The sequence below is a fragment of the Cnephaeus nilssonii genome, assembly GCF_951640355.1.
Source record: "Cnephaeus nilssonii genome assembly, chromosome: 6".
Classification (NCBI taxonomy): Eukaryota; Metazoa; Chordata; class Mammalia; order Chiroptera; family Vespertilionidae; genus Cnephaeus; species Cnephaeus nilssonii.
In genome coordinates this window covers 47299989-47312155 of record NC_137077.1, presented here as the reverse complement: position 1 = coordinate 47312155, position 12167 = coordinate 47299989, and the positions used below count along the sequence as shown (strand labels likewise).

The 12167-nt window shown below is 55.9% G+C and overlaps 2 protein-coding genes across 3 annotated transcripts; one reads left to right on the top strand and one right to left on the bottom strand.

Moving 5' to 3' along the window:
- Positions 1 to 986: 986 nt before the first annotated feature.
- C1QL4 (complement C1q like 4) lies at positions 987 to 4447 on the top strand. Its single transcript, XM_079774318.1, has 2 exons — positions 987 to 1733; positions 3537 to 4447. Exons 1-2 carry the CDS (start codon positions 1197 to 1199, stop codon positions 3714 to 3716), a joined length of 717 nt encoding a protein of 238 aa, XP_079630444.1. The 5' UTR covers positions 987 to 1196; the 3' UTR covers positions 3717 to 4447.
- A 442-nt stretch (positions 4448 to 4889) lies between these two features.
- On the bottom strand, positions 4890 to 11433 carry TROAP (trophinin associated protein). 2 transcript variants are annotated; one of them, XM_079774317.1, is made up of 14 exons: positions 11031 to 11431; positions 10747 to 10933; positions 9878 to 10035; positions 9657 to 9794; positions 9382 to 9464; positions 8817 to 8869; positions 8248 to 8369; positions 7203 to 7319; positions 7012 to 7095; positions 6868 to 6927; positions 6492 to 6626; positions 5698 to 6331; positions 5235 to 5428; positions 4890 to 5069 (listed from the first exon to the last, which is right to left on the bottom strand). In XM_079774317.1, exons 1-14 carry the CDS (start codon positions 11172 to 11174, stop codon positions 5022 to 5024), a joined length of 2157 nt encoding a protein of 718 aa, XP_079630443.1. In that variant the 5' UTR covers positions 11175 to 11431; the 3' UTR covers positions 4890 to 5021. The 2 variants fall into 2 exon arrangements, with proteins under 2 accessions (XP_079630443.1, XP_079630442.1); XM_079774316.1 differs by having other exon boundaries at positions 6868 to 7095; positions 11031 to 11433.
- Between the last annotated feature and the right edge of the window lie 734 nt (positions 11434 to 12167).

Sequence of the window (12167 nt, the reverse complement as noted above, 5' to 3'; positions counted from 1 at the left end):
TTTCTAGTTCAAGACAAAATGTACCGTTGAACCCTTTACCATACGATATTTGGTTATGGGTACTGGGGGGCATGGGTGGTGAATTTCTTTTTTCCCCACCCCTTTTGCTCGTTTGTTTGCTTGTTATATTTTATTTTAATTTTTCTTTATTTTTTCTTGGGGGGGGGGGTGGCTCTTTTTAGCTCAGGAATCCACCTGTCTTTTCCGTGTGTGTATCTTGTGTATCTCGACCCCTTTTTATCCCATCGCTATTTTCTGGCTTCCTCTGGGCTCCGGGAATACCCAACTCGGGGTAGAGGGTGAAAGTAAGGACAGGTGGGAACAGTGAACCCATGCAGAATCGCCCAGAGCCGGGCATCAACCATGAGGCGGGGGTCCGCGGGTGGGGGCCGCTGCCTGCCCCGCCCCCGCGTTTCCCGCTCTGGGCGCCAGGGGTCGCTCCGCCCCGGGCCGCTTATAGCGGCTCCCGGCGCGAGGCGGCTCACACCACAGTCACTGCCGCCCCGGGAGGGAGGAGAGGAAGGTTGGGGACGCTGACAGGGAGCACGTTACCAGGAGGGACACGCGGGGCCAGGGCTCCAGCAGGGGCTGGGGCCGCGGCTGGGGTAGGAAGGCGGGTCAGTGCTCGCCAGGAGGTAGAGCGCAAACCTATGAGGAGATCGTGTCCGGTGGCTGCCACTCCCAGCGCACAGCCCGGGACGTCCAGAGCGCGGAGAGTAGTCCCCGCTCCGGCCAGGAGAGATCCGTCTGGGCAGCTGGGACCTAAGCTCCGCCATCCTTGAGAAAGAAGCTGTCCAGAGAGCAAGCATCCTAGGTCTGTAAGAAGCCAGCCGTCCGAGAAGCCGCAGATGTCAGGCTCCCGGGAACGATAGGCTGAGCAGGGGGTTAACAGGACCACCGGCGCCGAGCCGTCGGGAGCTGCCCCTGACCCAGCCCACGCGGGACCTTCGCCTTGCCGGAAGGTTTGGGGAACCGCGCCGCTGAGGCGGGAGCCGCAGGGGCGGGAGGGGGGGATCGGGCGCAGCTGTCAGGGGGGTCCCGACCCAGGCGCGAGCCCGGCCACCGGTTCGGGGGCCCTCCACGAGCCCCGAGCCTCCGACGCCATTGCGCCCAAGAGTGAGGAGGATCTGCTGGCCCTGGCTGCGTCGCGTCTGAGCCGCCGCAAGCGGGTGGCGGGCGCGGCCGTCGGGGTGGCCATGGTGCTGTTGCTGCTGGTGGCGATCCCACTGCTGGTGCACAGCTCCCGCGGGCCAGCGCACTACGAGATGCTGGGTCGTTGTCGCATGGTGTGCGACCCGCATGGGCCTCGAGGCCCGGGACCCGACGGCGCGCCTGTCTCCGTGCCCCCCTTCCCGCCGGGCTCCAAGGGAGAGGTGGGCCGGCGGGGAAGGGCAGGTCTTCGAGGGCCCCCGGGACCACCAGGTCCCAGAGGGCCACCAGGAGAGCCGGGCAGGCCAGGTCCCCCAGGCCCTCCTGGCCCAGGCCCCGGCGGGGTGGCGCCCCCTGCCGGCTACGTGCCTCGCATTGCCTTCTATGCGGGCCTGCGGCGGCCACACGAGGGCTACGAGGTGCTGCGCTTCGACGACGTGGTGACTAACGTGGGCAACGCTTACGAGGCGGCCAGCGGCAAGTTCACCTGCCCCATGCCGGGCGTCTACTTCTTCGCTTACCATGTGCTCATGCGCGGCGGCGACGGCACCAGCATGTGGGCAGACCTGATGAAGAACGGACAGGTGAGATGCACCCCCCCCCCCCCCCCCCGCCCCAACCTCAGATTCGCCAAGTAGCTTTCTTAAATTTCCCTGCACTCATTACACAGCCCATCCCCTTCTCCAAACAGCGTCACTGAGTCCAGGAATGCCAGGCTGCCCGGTCCCAGGCAGTGCACAGGAGGCAGGTGTTCCCATGTGGGGCATTCAGCTTGGATTTTTTTTTTAAAGGAAAGAGTAAAAAAGAAGGAAAATACTGGCTCATTTACCATCAGCTCTATGGCTAGTCCCAGGGCCTAGGGCCAATTCTAGAGCGGCCTTACACTCAGCTAACACTGAGTCAGTGGTCAGAGGTAAGAAATGGTCTGTTAGCCAAGGGACCAGCCAGGCAGCTTGAAGGAATGGATTTGGAGAAGGAAAAAGGCAAAGGACGGGTTTGGAGGAGGAAAGGCAAAGCAGAGAAGGTGGGACCTGGCCCAGTAGGCCACACATCCTCCCTGGCAACCTCTGGCCTCCAGGTTCTGCTGCTCCCTGTCCCTGTGGTCAGAGCCAGCGTCACTGCTGCCTCGGCTTAGCTCGAGGACCCAGACACACAGCAATGGTGAGAGGCCTCAGGCGTAGGGGTTGGTTTAGGTTGAGACTTAGCGGTGACCTCTGAATGCTCCCTCCCCCCACATGCTGGGATTGGGTGGTGTTGCAGGTGCGGTGCTGCATCAGGCCTGCTCATCCTGGCCGTGGGAACCCCCCCTCCTGCTGGGCTACAGCACTCTCCTGCTGCAAGGCCCTCAGGCACTGCTTTGGGGTCTCCTCCCAGCAGGGCCGCCCCAGGAACCCAGGGAAAGGGAGTGAGAGTGTGTGTCCGTCTGTATGAGATGGATTATGTGTGCAAGTGAGTGTGTATTGATCTGAGTGTGTCTTTGGGTGCTTGGGCTGGTGCAAAGGTGTGAACAAAGAGCATGTCTATTTGCATGTGGCACTGAGTAGGAGTGTGGTCTATGCGGCGGGGATATCTGTGAGGGGGTGGAAGAGGCAGTGTGTATCTAGAGTGTGCCGGTTTCTGAGGGGGCCGGGGCTGCGTGGCTCCCACTCAGAATTGCACTGCACGGGCGCTGCGGGCCCTGAGGACAGTAAATAGTGATTAGAATAATGATGAATAATTAATGAGTTAATAACCAGCCCCTGCGGGATAGGAAGAGGGGGGTTGGGAGGCAGGGCTGGCAGCGAGAGGTGAACAGCAGCAACAGGGAGACCAGAGAGGAGGAGGGGCTACCTGTTGGGGAAGAAGGAGACCCCTCTGGGTGCGCTAGAGGGAACTAGGAGGGAAGGGGCCCCCCAAGGCACGAATGCATCATTGCACCTTCCCATTTATGGCCTGCACCCTTGATATGCATGGACACACCTGTGCCCTAACACTTGGGGATAGGAATGCAAGTTTAGGAGGCCAGAGGGGTTCAGAATCTTAGAAATTACAGGCTAATTTTATTTCTTAAATGATAATAATAATAGCAAGGCCCTATAGCATTTTCTATGTGCAAAGCACTGTTCTAATACACTTCACATGTAGTAACTAATTTAGGGTAGGCTCTATTATTACCTCCACCTTACAGCTCAAATTGAGGACCAGAGAAGGTGTGAGACTTGCCAGAGTCACACAGCTAGTGAGACTAGTGCCTGAGAAGCTCTGCGATCTCCTGGCCTCTCCTTGTCCACCCCAGCCCCTGCCGCCAGCTACCTTCACTGGCCCCACTGCACTTACTCCGCCCGACCCCTCTCACCACCCCAGCTCCGCAAAGGGAGTGAGGGGGTTGTTCTGTTCTCTCTCGGTAGGTCCGGGCCAGCGCCATTGCCCAGGACGCAGACCAGAACTACGACTACGCCAGCAACAGCGTCATCCTGCACCTGGATGTGGGCGATGAAGTCTTCATCAAGCTGGACGGCGGGAAGGTGCATGGCGGGAACACCAACAAGTACAGCACTTTCTCTGGCTTCATCATCTACCCGGACTGAGCCGGCCCCATCCTCTACCCCCCTCGCTTGCCCTTTGTCTTCTCTTCCCTCCTCACCCACTTTCAGTTGGCCCCACCCAAGGTGCCACCCCATCCTTTGAGACCCTGGCTGTGGGGTGGACCTGCCTGCTCCCGGAGGAGGCCTTACTGGGCAGTCTCTCTCAGTGCGTCCAGGAATCAGTGGCTGGGGAGCGGACCACCCGCATCCTGCGGAAGCGGGTCTGAGAAGGGCGGAGGCTGTGGCCCTCTCTCCCACTGGGAACTGGAGAACAGTCTCACTAGCCAGACCTGGCATTGTAGGCGGGAGAACAGAAATAGGAGTTCATCTAGGTGGGAGGAGATGTTGGGACTGGGGTAGGCACTGGTCCTCTGTCATGAAACCTCTCTTGCCATCCCCCTTTTCCAGGCTCCAGGCTCCTGCCTTGGCAGCCTTCTTGTGAACTGGAGGAACCAGTGAATTCTTCCCTCGCATTTAAAATCCATTTTGTACAGTCCCCATTTCACCTCCATCTGGGCTGCTGTTGCCTCTTCCAATAAAGTGACATTAGAGAATGTGTGTGCCTCTTAACTGGTGCACAGAGTGGGGACAGAGGGCTGACCCTTACCCACACTCCTCTCAAGGACTCCCACCCACCCTGCCTGAGGCAAAAGCTTAGTTCTTCCCTGCGAGCCTACCTCTGGAGGAGGGGAGTAGCCCAGGGCTTCTGCTGTGATGTGGGAAGGGGGAGGGGAGCGGTATGAGCTTCAGGAGAGCTTCCAGCCTTACGCTGTAGGGAGACACCAACCAGAGTGACACCAACAAGGTGGCAAGGATATGGGTCTAGTGTTCGGTGTTCTGCCTGATGCAGGGAAAGTTCTAAGAAGCGGATCTCTAGGGGGATGAAGAAGTTGCTGATGGCTCCTGGAAGTGGCACTGATCTTAAGAACCAGGGAGAAAAACAGGTGACCAAAGGGGACAATGAGTGTTGCCCCCACACTCATAGAGCTTGCTGAGTGGGTGGGGTGAACAAGAGAGGGATGATTTCTTCCCTTCAGGACAGATCTAAGGTGAGGGAGCCGGGGATCCTGACAGCCCAGAGCTGGCGCTAAGCTGGAGGACACTGCCACCAAGTGGGCAACTGGAGAGCAACAGCAGGTGCTGGCCCAGGTCAGACCAGCGGGAAAGATACTCAGACACTTTAGAAACTTTATTGAAGGATAAAAGGGTGTCGACTCCCAGACTCCCAATCCCATAGGGTGGACCGACAATAAATAAGGGCTAAAAGGAAGGATCAAGACAGGGCAGGAACGGGTGGAAGTGGGTGCCTCATGTCGGAGAGTCCGGAGGGGCGGCAGAACCAATTGGAATAAAACACTGGAGAGAGAGAAAGACCTTGTCACAGCCCAGCCATCCGTGAACTGAGCCAACGCTTCCCCAATAATCTTTACAAAGGAACCAAGGTTGGCCCCTTGGCTCTGCTTCCTACTTCCCACAGGCTTGCCGTGCAGGCGCAGCTTGGCCGTGGATGGGGAGGCTCACCAGGGCATCCTGCCAGTCCAATAACTTGGCCACCGGATTGGTGCAGACACGAGAGGGGCCGGAGGGAGGGGCTCGGCGGGTGTAGATGGCACACTCATCATCCAGGCGCACCTCATGGGAGCAGTGGATGGCGGTCAGGCATGCTTTGAGGCGCTGCCTCAGGGCCAGGGTTCGAGGAGCCAGACTGCTGGGGCCTGGGGGTCCATGGGCCAGAGTTCAGGGTGGGCTCTGGAGTTCCTTACTCTCACCTTATATTGCCCTTTCTCGATCCCCCACCAAGAGGCAAGCCAATTAGGAGCACAGGACTGGAGCCCAGCTCCTCCCATCTTCCTGAAGGAAAGCCAGGCTGGGCAAGGTAGGTGGAAGCAAGCAAGCCTGGGATCACCTGGTACAGGGCAGAGGTCCTGCTCCCAGTGAGATGAGGACCTCCTTTGTTCACAACCCCTTCCAACCAACTACTTACCTGCCTGGCCTGTGGGGGGCCTCAGAGACTGGAGTGAGTGGATAGTGGGGCTGGCACAAAGTGGGCGTTGAGAGGAGAAGATCACACTGGTGGTCGCTGGAGCCCACTGACCGCAGCAGGACTGTGGACTAGGCCCTGTACTCCTAGGTTCCAGAGAGCAGACCTCTGATGCCTCCGGCTCTACCCGAGGGGAGGGCTCTGGAAGTCCAGTCTGCCTCTGGGGGCAGGCCTGAACGGATCCAGGCTCTACAGGAGGGCAGGCCTCAGATACCTCAGGCTGCTTCTGGGTGGTAGGCTCTGGTATCTCAGGCTCCCTCCTATGGCAGGGCTCTGGGGGCCCTGGCTCGGCCAGAGGGCAGGGCTGAGCTGCCTCAGGCTCTGCTCCAGGGCACAACTGTGGTTCCCCACACTCCTCTGGAAAGCAGGGCTTTGGCAGTCCAGAGTGCTGTAACAGTTCAGGAAGGCGGAAAGCCCCAGAATTCTGCTCTGGGGCATTCAGAGTTCTAGGAATCTCTGCCAGCAGGGACTGAAGTTCAACCATATCCAGAGAGGAGCCTCCGTTAGGGGGGGCACACTTGCTCCCTGCCAGCCCGTCTACCTCCTGTTGCAAAAGCTGCTTCAGGATACTGATGCGCTGTGTGTGGGAGAGAATACCCCAGTGTGATGTCAAGATGAGGGTTCAAGTCTCTGCCCACACTGTCCTATTCCCATACCCCCTTTCGCCTCCCGTCTCTCCCTTCCCCAGCCCTGTCTCTGCCCATTAGGCATCAAAGCTGTTGCCCACAAAGACCCACCTGCATCTTCAGCTCTTGGAGGTTGGGAGTTCTACTAGGGTGGGGTCCATGAGGAGTTGCCACAGGCGGTTTCCCAGACCCCTCCTGTAACCTTCTACAACTCTCCTGGTCAAATAGCCGGACTGCAATCTGCCCCTGCCACATGGGAAGAGAGAGGGGCCATGTGAGGAAGCCTGGTTGGGACAGGAAGACCCGCCTGAGTCCCACCTTCATGAGGAAGGGGTCAGGTTTCTAATTGAGAGGCCCTAGACTAAGATTAGGAGGGGCAGCAGAGAAGCAGGGAGAGTTGGAGAGTTAGAGAGCCCACCTGGCACAAACTGTCAGGCCAACAGGACCGAGTGAGGGATTTCAGCATGGGAAGGCTTTGGGCACTTACCCAGGGCAGGGCAGGCTCTTCAGGGCAAGACTGAGGAGAGAGGCCACTCAAACATTGAGCCTGGGACAAAAGTGAGATATCATAACTCTTCCTATACTCATCCATTCCCTTCCTATACCAGCTACCTCCCCTGCCCTCTCTTACCTGCTGAGCTTTGGGGGCCGATGGGATGGGTGTGAACTGGGTTTTGGGGCGAATGGCAAGACGCCGCAACACTGAATATGAGGGCTGGGGAGAGATGGAGTTGGCTGAGCAGGGACAAAACCTAGACCTAGCAGGGATCCCAGCCAGACTGTTCTGCTCTTGCCCAGCCCCGAGGAGCTATGGACACAAACCTGAGCTGAGGAGGCAGGGGAGGGAACACGCTTAGCCAATCCAAAGGGGGATGGGCGGGGGATGGATGGTAGCAGCCCAGGGCCAGGGGAGGACATCAGGTGGCCGTCACGGCTGTCCTGTGGAGAGGAACAAGGTGGAAGAGTGATCCCTCCTTCCTTGCCTTCCTCGGTCTTGCCAGCCAGCGTGATTCTTTTAAGACTTAATCAAATCATGTTGCTCCCTTGTTCATTCCCTCTCCCCATGGCTTTCCACTCATTCCAAGTAAAATCCAAGGTCTTACTCTGGTTTGTAAATCCTTCCCCAGTCCAATCCCGAAATTGCTCTAACATCACCTCCTGTCATTCTCCTTTCTCACTTCAGAGTTGCCGGTCTCCTTTTCGCTGATCCTTAAATAAACTAGGCATATTTCCTCCTCAGCACCTTTGCATCTGCAGTTCTCCTGGCATGTTCTTCCCCCAAATATCTGGATGGCTTATTCCCTCAGCTCCTCTGGTCTTCACTTAAATGTCATCTTCTCAATAAGATCCCCCTGACCAATTTGAATTTGCAATACCACCTCCCCACTTCCACTTCCGTGCCTTATTTATTTATTACAGAGAACTTATCACCATCTGACACACTATATATTTTACAATGTGTTTACTTTTTGTCTCCCCTTTCTAGAATGTGAACTTATTTGCTACTGTATATCCAGAACCTATAACAGTGCTTAACACACAGTAGCTTCTCTATTCATACTGTGAAGTGAATGAATGAATGCTTTGGCTGACAAGTGTCAGATCTCTCAGCACTGACCTGATGGTGATACAAATATATACCAGACTGTGACCTCTCACCTCCAGGCCCCAGACACCTGGTAAACAGAGGCCAGTCCCTCTCTGGAGAGGACATGGGCTCATCAGGAGCAAACCCAGATCCAATTAACATCTGAAGCCCAGGACTACCTGGTTATACCCACAATCCTCAGTGTTGGCTGCTGCTGGGGAATTTCCCCAGGTATCTCCCCTGCCCCACTTCCCCTATCCCAGAAGGGACCCATCTCACCTTGGTGTGGGTTAGCCCCCGGCTATCTCTTAATGGAACCCACTGGGCCAGAACAGGAGGGCCCCTTCCTTCTTCCTCTGAGTGAGTGACTACTTCATGTTCTCCTTCCAGGACAGAGGAAGCTAGGAGGAGATAGAAAATTTCTGTGGTATCTGGAACACCTACCAAAGTTTGGCACAGGGCTTTGCAACCTCAAAAGAGGGTATATCAGTTTGACAGCCCCCACTGCCCCATCAAGGGTGGAGATCCATCTAATACCTCAGTAATCACTTATTAATCTGAATACCCTGAGTGGGCTCAGGATGTGCTGATGGCTCTTAGGAGCTGAGGATAAAATAGTGAGTGGAAGGCAATTCTTGTAGGAAGTGGCAGGAAGAAGGTAGGGACCACATCCTTTGACGAAAGTGCAACTGGGCCAACCTCTGTCCTATCAAGAAGGTCTCTTCCTCTCCAGCTCCTTCTGATCTGGCCTTGCCCCTTTCCCCCCAGCCCACTGAGCTTTTTCCTCTTGATCCCCACTGCAGACAGCCACTTGCCCGTGTTCTCTCCCCATGGACAGACACACTCACCACGCTGGACTGGGGTCTCCAGGTGCAATCCCGAGGCCTGGCTCACTGCAGTCCTGATGACAATAAGGGCAGCATCTAGAAGTCACTGAGTATCAAGTATGAGCTGGGCACTGTGCTAACTGCTTTACAAACATCAGCTCATTTAATTCTCACCACAACTTCTAATGATGGCACAAACATTACCCTCATTTGACAGATAAAAAAATTGAAGTGTGGAGATTAAGGCAAGCTTGCACAACTAGCAAGTTTGCTAAGAGTCAGGAATCAAACCCAGATTCCATTTATTGCCACAATCTGTGCTTGAGCCACTAATCAAAAGAGATAGCACCTCTCATTTTTGTACCCTTCCACCCCCACAACCGGAAGGAACTGATGTCCTACTGAAGCCTGGATAACAAGGCCTGAATCCTATTCCAAGGGCTCACCTGGGCAGTCACAGGTCCGCCCTCCCCTTTCCCCTCCTGGGTTGGTGGGAAGTCCTAAAGCTACTGGAAGACCCTAGCTCTGAGGGACCCCTGTATGGAGCATTGGATCATTCTTTTCCAAATGACCTCCTCCTTCTCACCGGCTGCTGCCACCTGTCTCTCTTTTTAGCTCCTGGAAGCTGGGGTGAGCAGAGGAGTGAAAGGAAGGTCCTGAAGGTGGAATCTGACCCATAAAAGCAAAAGAAAAAAAGCAGAGTCAGAGGTGAGCCCCAAACCTTCAGGCTTCACCACCAACCCCATCTGCCTCCGCAGACCTGCTTTGGGTCACCATGAGATACCTCCTCTCCCAAGGCCAGCCATCTCCCCGGAAGGAGCTCCCAGAAACACTGAGTATCAGCCCCCCAAGGGCACTCACCACCGCCTCTAGCTTCTGGGGGCACAAGGTCCAGCTGCGGGGTCCTGGTCCCTCTAGCCTCGAAAAGCAGGAAGCCCTGGCAGGGTCTAGTCGGTTTTGGGGGGTTCTGGGAGCCAAATATGCAGAGGCGCGGGTACCCTGGGATCCCAAAAGAGGCTATCAGCTCAGGAATCCCTCCTCAGTCCACCCCAGCCTGATCTCATCATATTCTGTCTCATTACCTGGCCCCTCCGGATGGTGCCTCCCTGGCTCTCTCGAACCAGTACTCTCTGAGCCAGACTGGGCTGGCGCCCCAGGCGACAGCTCTGCACCCCCTCACCTGACAGGATGGTAGCCAGGGCCTCAGGGTCAGCCACAAACTCTATGACCCCTGGAATCTCTGAAAAGGAAGAGAATGAAAGGTGACATGGGAAAGGAAGAGGGAAAGCTAAGAGGGGCCTGGTACCCTAGTGTAGCCACCTTGAGGTGCAACAGTAAGCCAGAGACTCATATAATAGGACTCAACTCACCAAATGTTCACAGAACTTTATGTAAGACACTATTCTAGGCCCTGGGGCTCCGAGATGAATAAGACAAAGCCCATCCTCAAAAAGCTATCATCAAACTATAGAGAGGTAACAGACTCAAGCCAAAGCATGGACATGCGTACTGGCTGGGTAGCTCAGTTGGTTAGTGTCATCCCGATACACCAAGGTTCAGGTCCTATCCCCAGTCTGGGCACTGACAATAATCAACCAATGAGTGCATAAATAAGTGGGACAACAAATGGATGTTTCTCTCTCCTCCCCTTCCTCTCTCTAAAATTCAAAAGCCAAAAACCAATTATGGACATGTTATAACAGAGTATAGCAAAGTATTAGAACACAGAGCAACTGATTGTGACTGGAGAGCTGGAAAAGGCTTTAGAAGAGATGACATTTTGCTGAAGGAAGGAGAGGGTTTCTAAGAGCAAAGAGATTTCCAGGAGCAGGGACTAGGAAGGACTCATATAATGTCAGCAAGAGACTAGAGCAGTACAAAGCCCCCATACTCCACCATCTCCATCTCATTCTCCCCACCAGGAGACTGTGTTCTAGTTTCCAACAAGTACCTTTCTGGGGAGGGGGCCCAGGCCCCACACTTTGTTCCTTAGGGCTAGGCCTGAGCTCCTCCAATGGTTTCCGAAGCAGAGTGCTCCCCACCAATCTCTCTGATTTTTGTGTTTGATGTGTGGCTTTTGGCCTGTGGCCTGCTGAGTCAACAAGGGGACGTTGAGTACTGAACTTCTGCTCCAATCTCTGGGGAGGGAAGGACAAAAAAAAAATTCAGCGTTGGGGTGCATTGCTGGTGTGTGCTGCCTCCTTGTAGCTACTGTCTTCACCAAGCCCCTCTTACCTTTGGATCTTGGTTCTCCCGGTCCAAGTCGCAGGGCTCGCGTGTGGGGAGAGGCGGGCGTCTCTTTGAGCGAACCGGAATCTTGCTCGGGGTGGGTGATACACCCCGGAGGAGAGGATCCTTCTTGGTTTGGAAGGTGGTCATGACGGCTACAATTGAGATGGGGAAGAAGGCAGGACCAGGAATCAAAGGTCAGCCAGCATGGGGCATTGGTGCGGTGCTCACTCCCCTGCTACTTCCACCTTCGCTCAAATGCCTGCGCCCAGGAGACCGGGCGCCTGCAAGGCCGGCTCTTCTGGGTGCCACTTCCAGACACCCTGAGCCTATTCTTTCGCCCCAGGACCCCGAGCTGCCTCTCCTCCTTAAAAACCTCCAGGATCCCCGTGCCACACCTTCCCCGGAACCCCTCAGGGTCTCCCCCTCTTCTTCGCTTTTTCCCTGCCTTGCCTTCTGGGGCAGCTCCTTCTCCAGTTTGTAAAATACGCCAAGCTCCTGATTGGCTCGTCCGCGCTCTAGGAGGCTCGTGACGCAAGACTCAGCCGTCCAATCCGCAGGCTTCATGGGCGGGACCAAAAATAGGACTAGTAGTCGAACCACTTTCTAGCTCGTCGCGGCTCCGTCAGCCAATCCGCGAGCGGAGCGCGGGGTGCGAGGCGAGGAGGAAGGGGGCGGCCGTTCTGAGGCCGGGAAGTCTGAGCCGTAACGGGTGACCTTGTACTCTCGCGAGGTCTCGGGACTGGTGAGGGAAGGGCCGGCCGTCCTGGCTGGGGCTACCTCTGTGGGCGGCGGCATGGAGAGTCCCCGGACCCCGACGCTGATCGGAGTGCGGCGTCCAGCTTTGGGGACGCCATTCCAGACACCTAAGAAAACGTTTCCTCCGAGGGGCCCTCCTTGAACCCCTCTACTCATAACCCACCCTACTCTAAACAGATTTCTTGGTGATGTGCTCTCAAAGAACAGTGTTTGTTTCCTCTGAACATGTCAGGTGCTAATTGTATATTCATGAATGTGGACATAATAAATTATGTTTATTAAACTCGGTCTCCCCCCGCTAGGCCTCATGAGGGTGGTGAGCCTTTATGTTTGGCTTACTATCACATTTTCAATGCCTTGCATTGTGCCCAGCTTATAAAGGTG

Coding starts and splice junctions, on each gene's coding strand:
- C1QL4 (XM_079774318.1), top strand. CDS start 1,197: ATGGTGCTGTTGCTGCTGGTGGCGATCCCACTGCTGGTGCACAGCTCC. Junction 1,734..3,536: donor ACCTGATGAAGAACGGACAG/GTGAGATGCACC, acceptor CTCTCTCGGTAG/GTCCGGGCCAGCGCCATTGC.
- TROAP (XM_079774316.1), bottom strand. CDS start 11,174: ATGACCACCTTCCAAACCAAGAAGGATCCTCTCCTCCGGGGTGTATCA. Junction 10,934..11,030: donor GGGAGAACCAAGATCCAAAG/GTAAGAGGGGCT, acceptor TTCCCTCCCCAG/AGATTGGAGCAGAAGTTCAG. Junction 10,036..10,746: donor TGGGCCCCCTCCCCAGAAAG/GTACTTGTTGGA, acceptor CTTCCTTTTCAG/AGATTCCAGGGGTCATAGAG.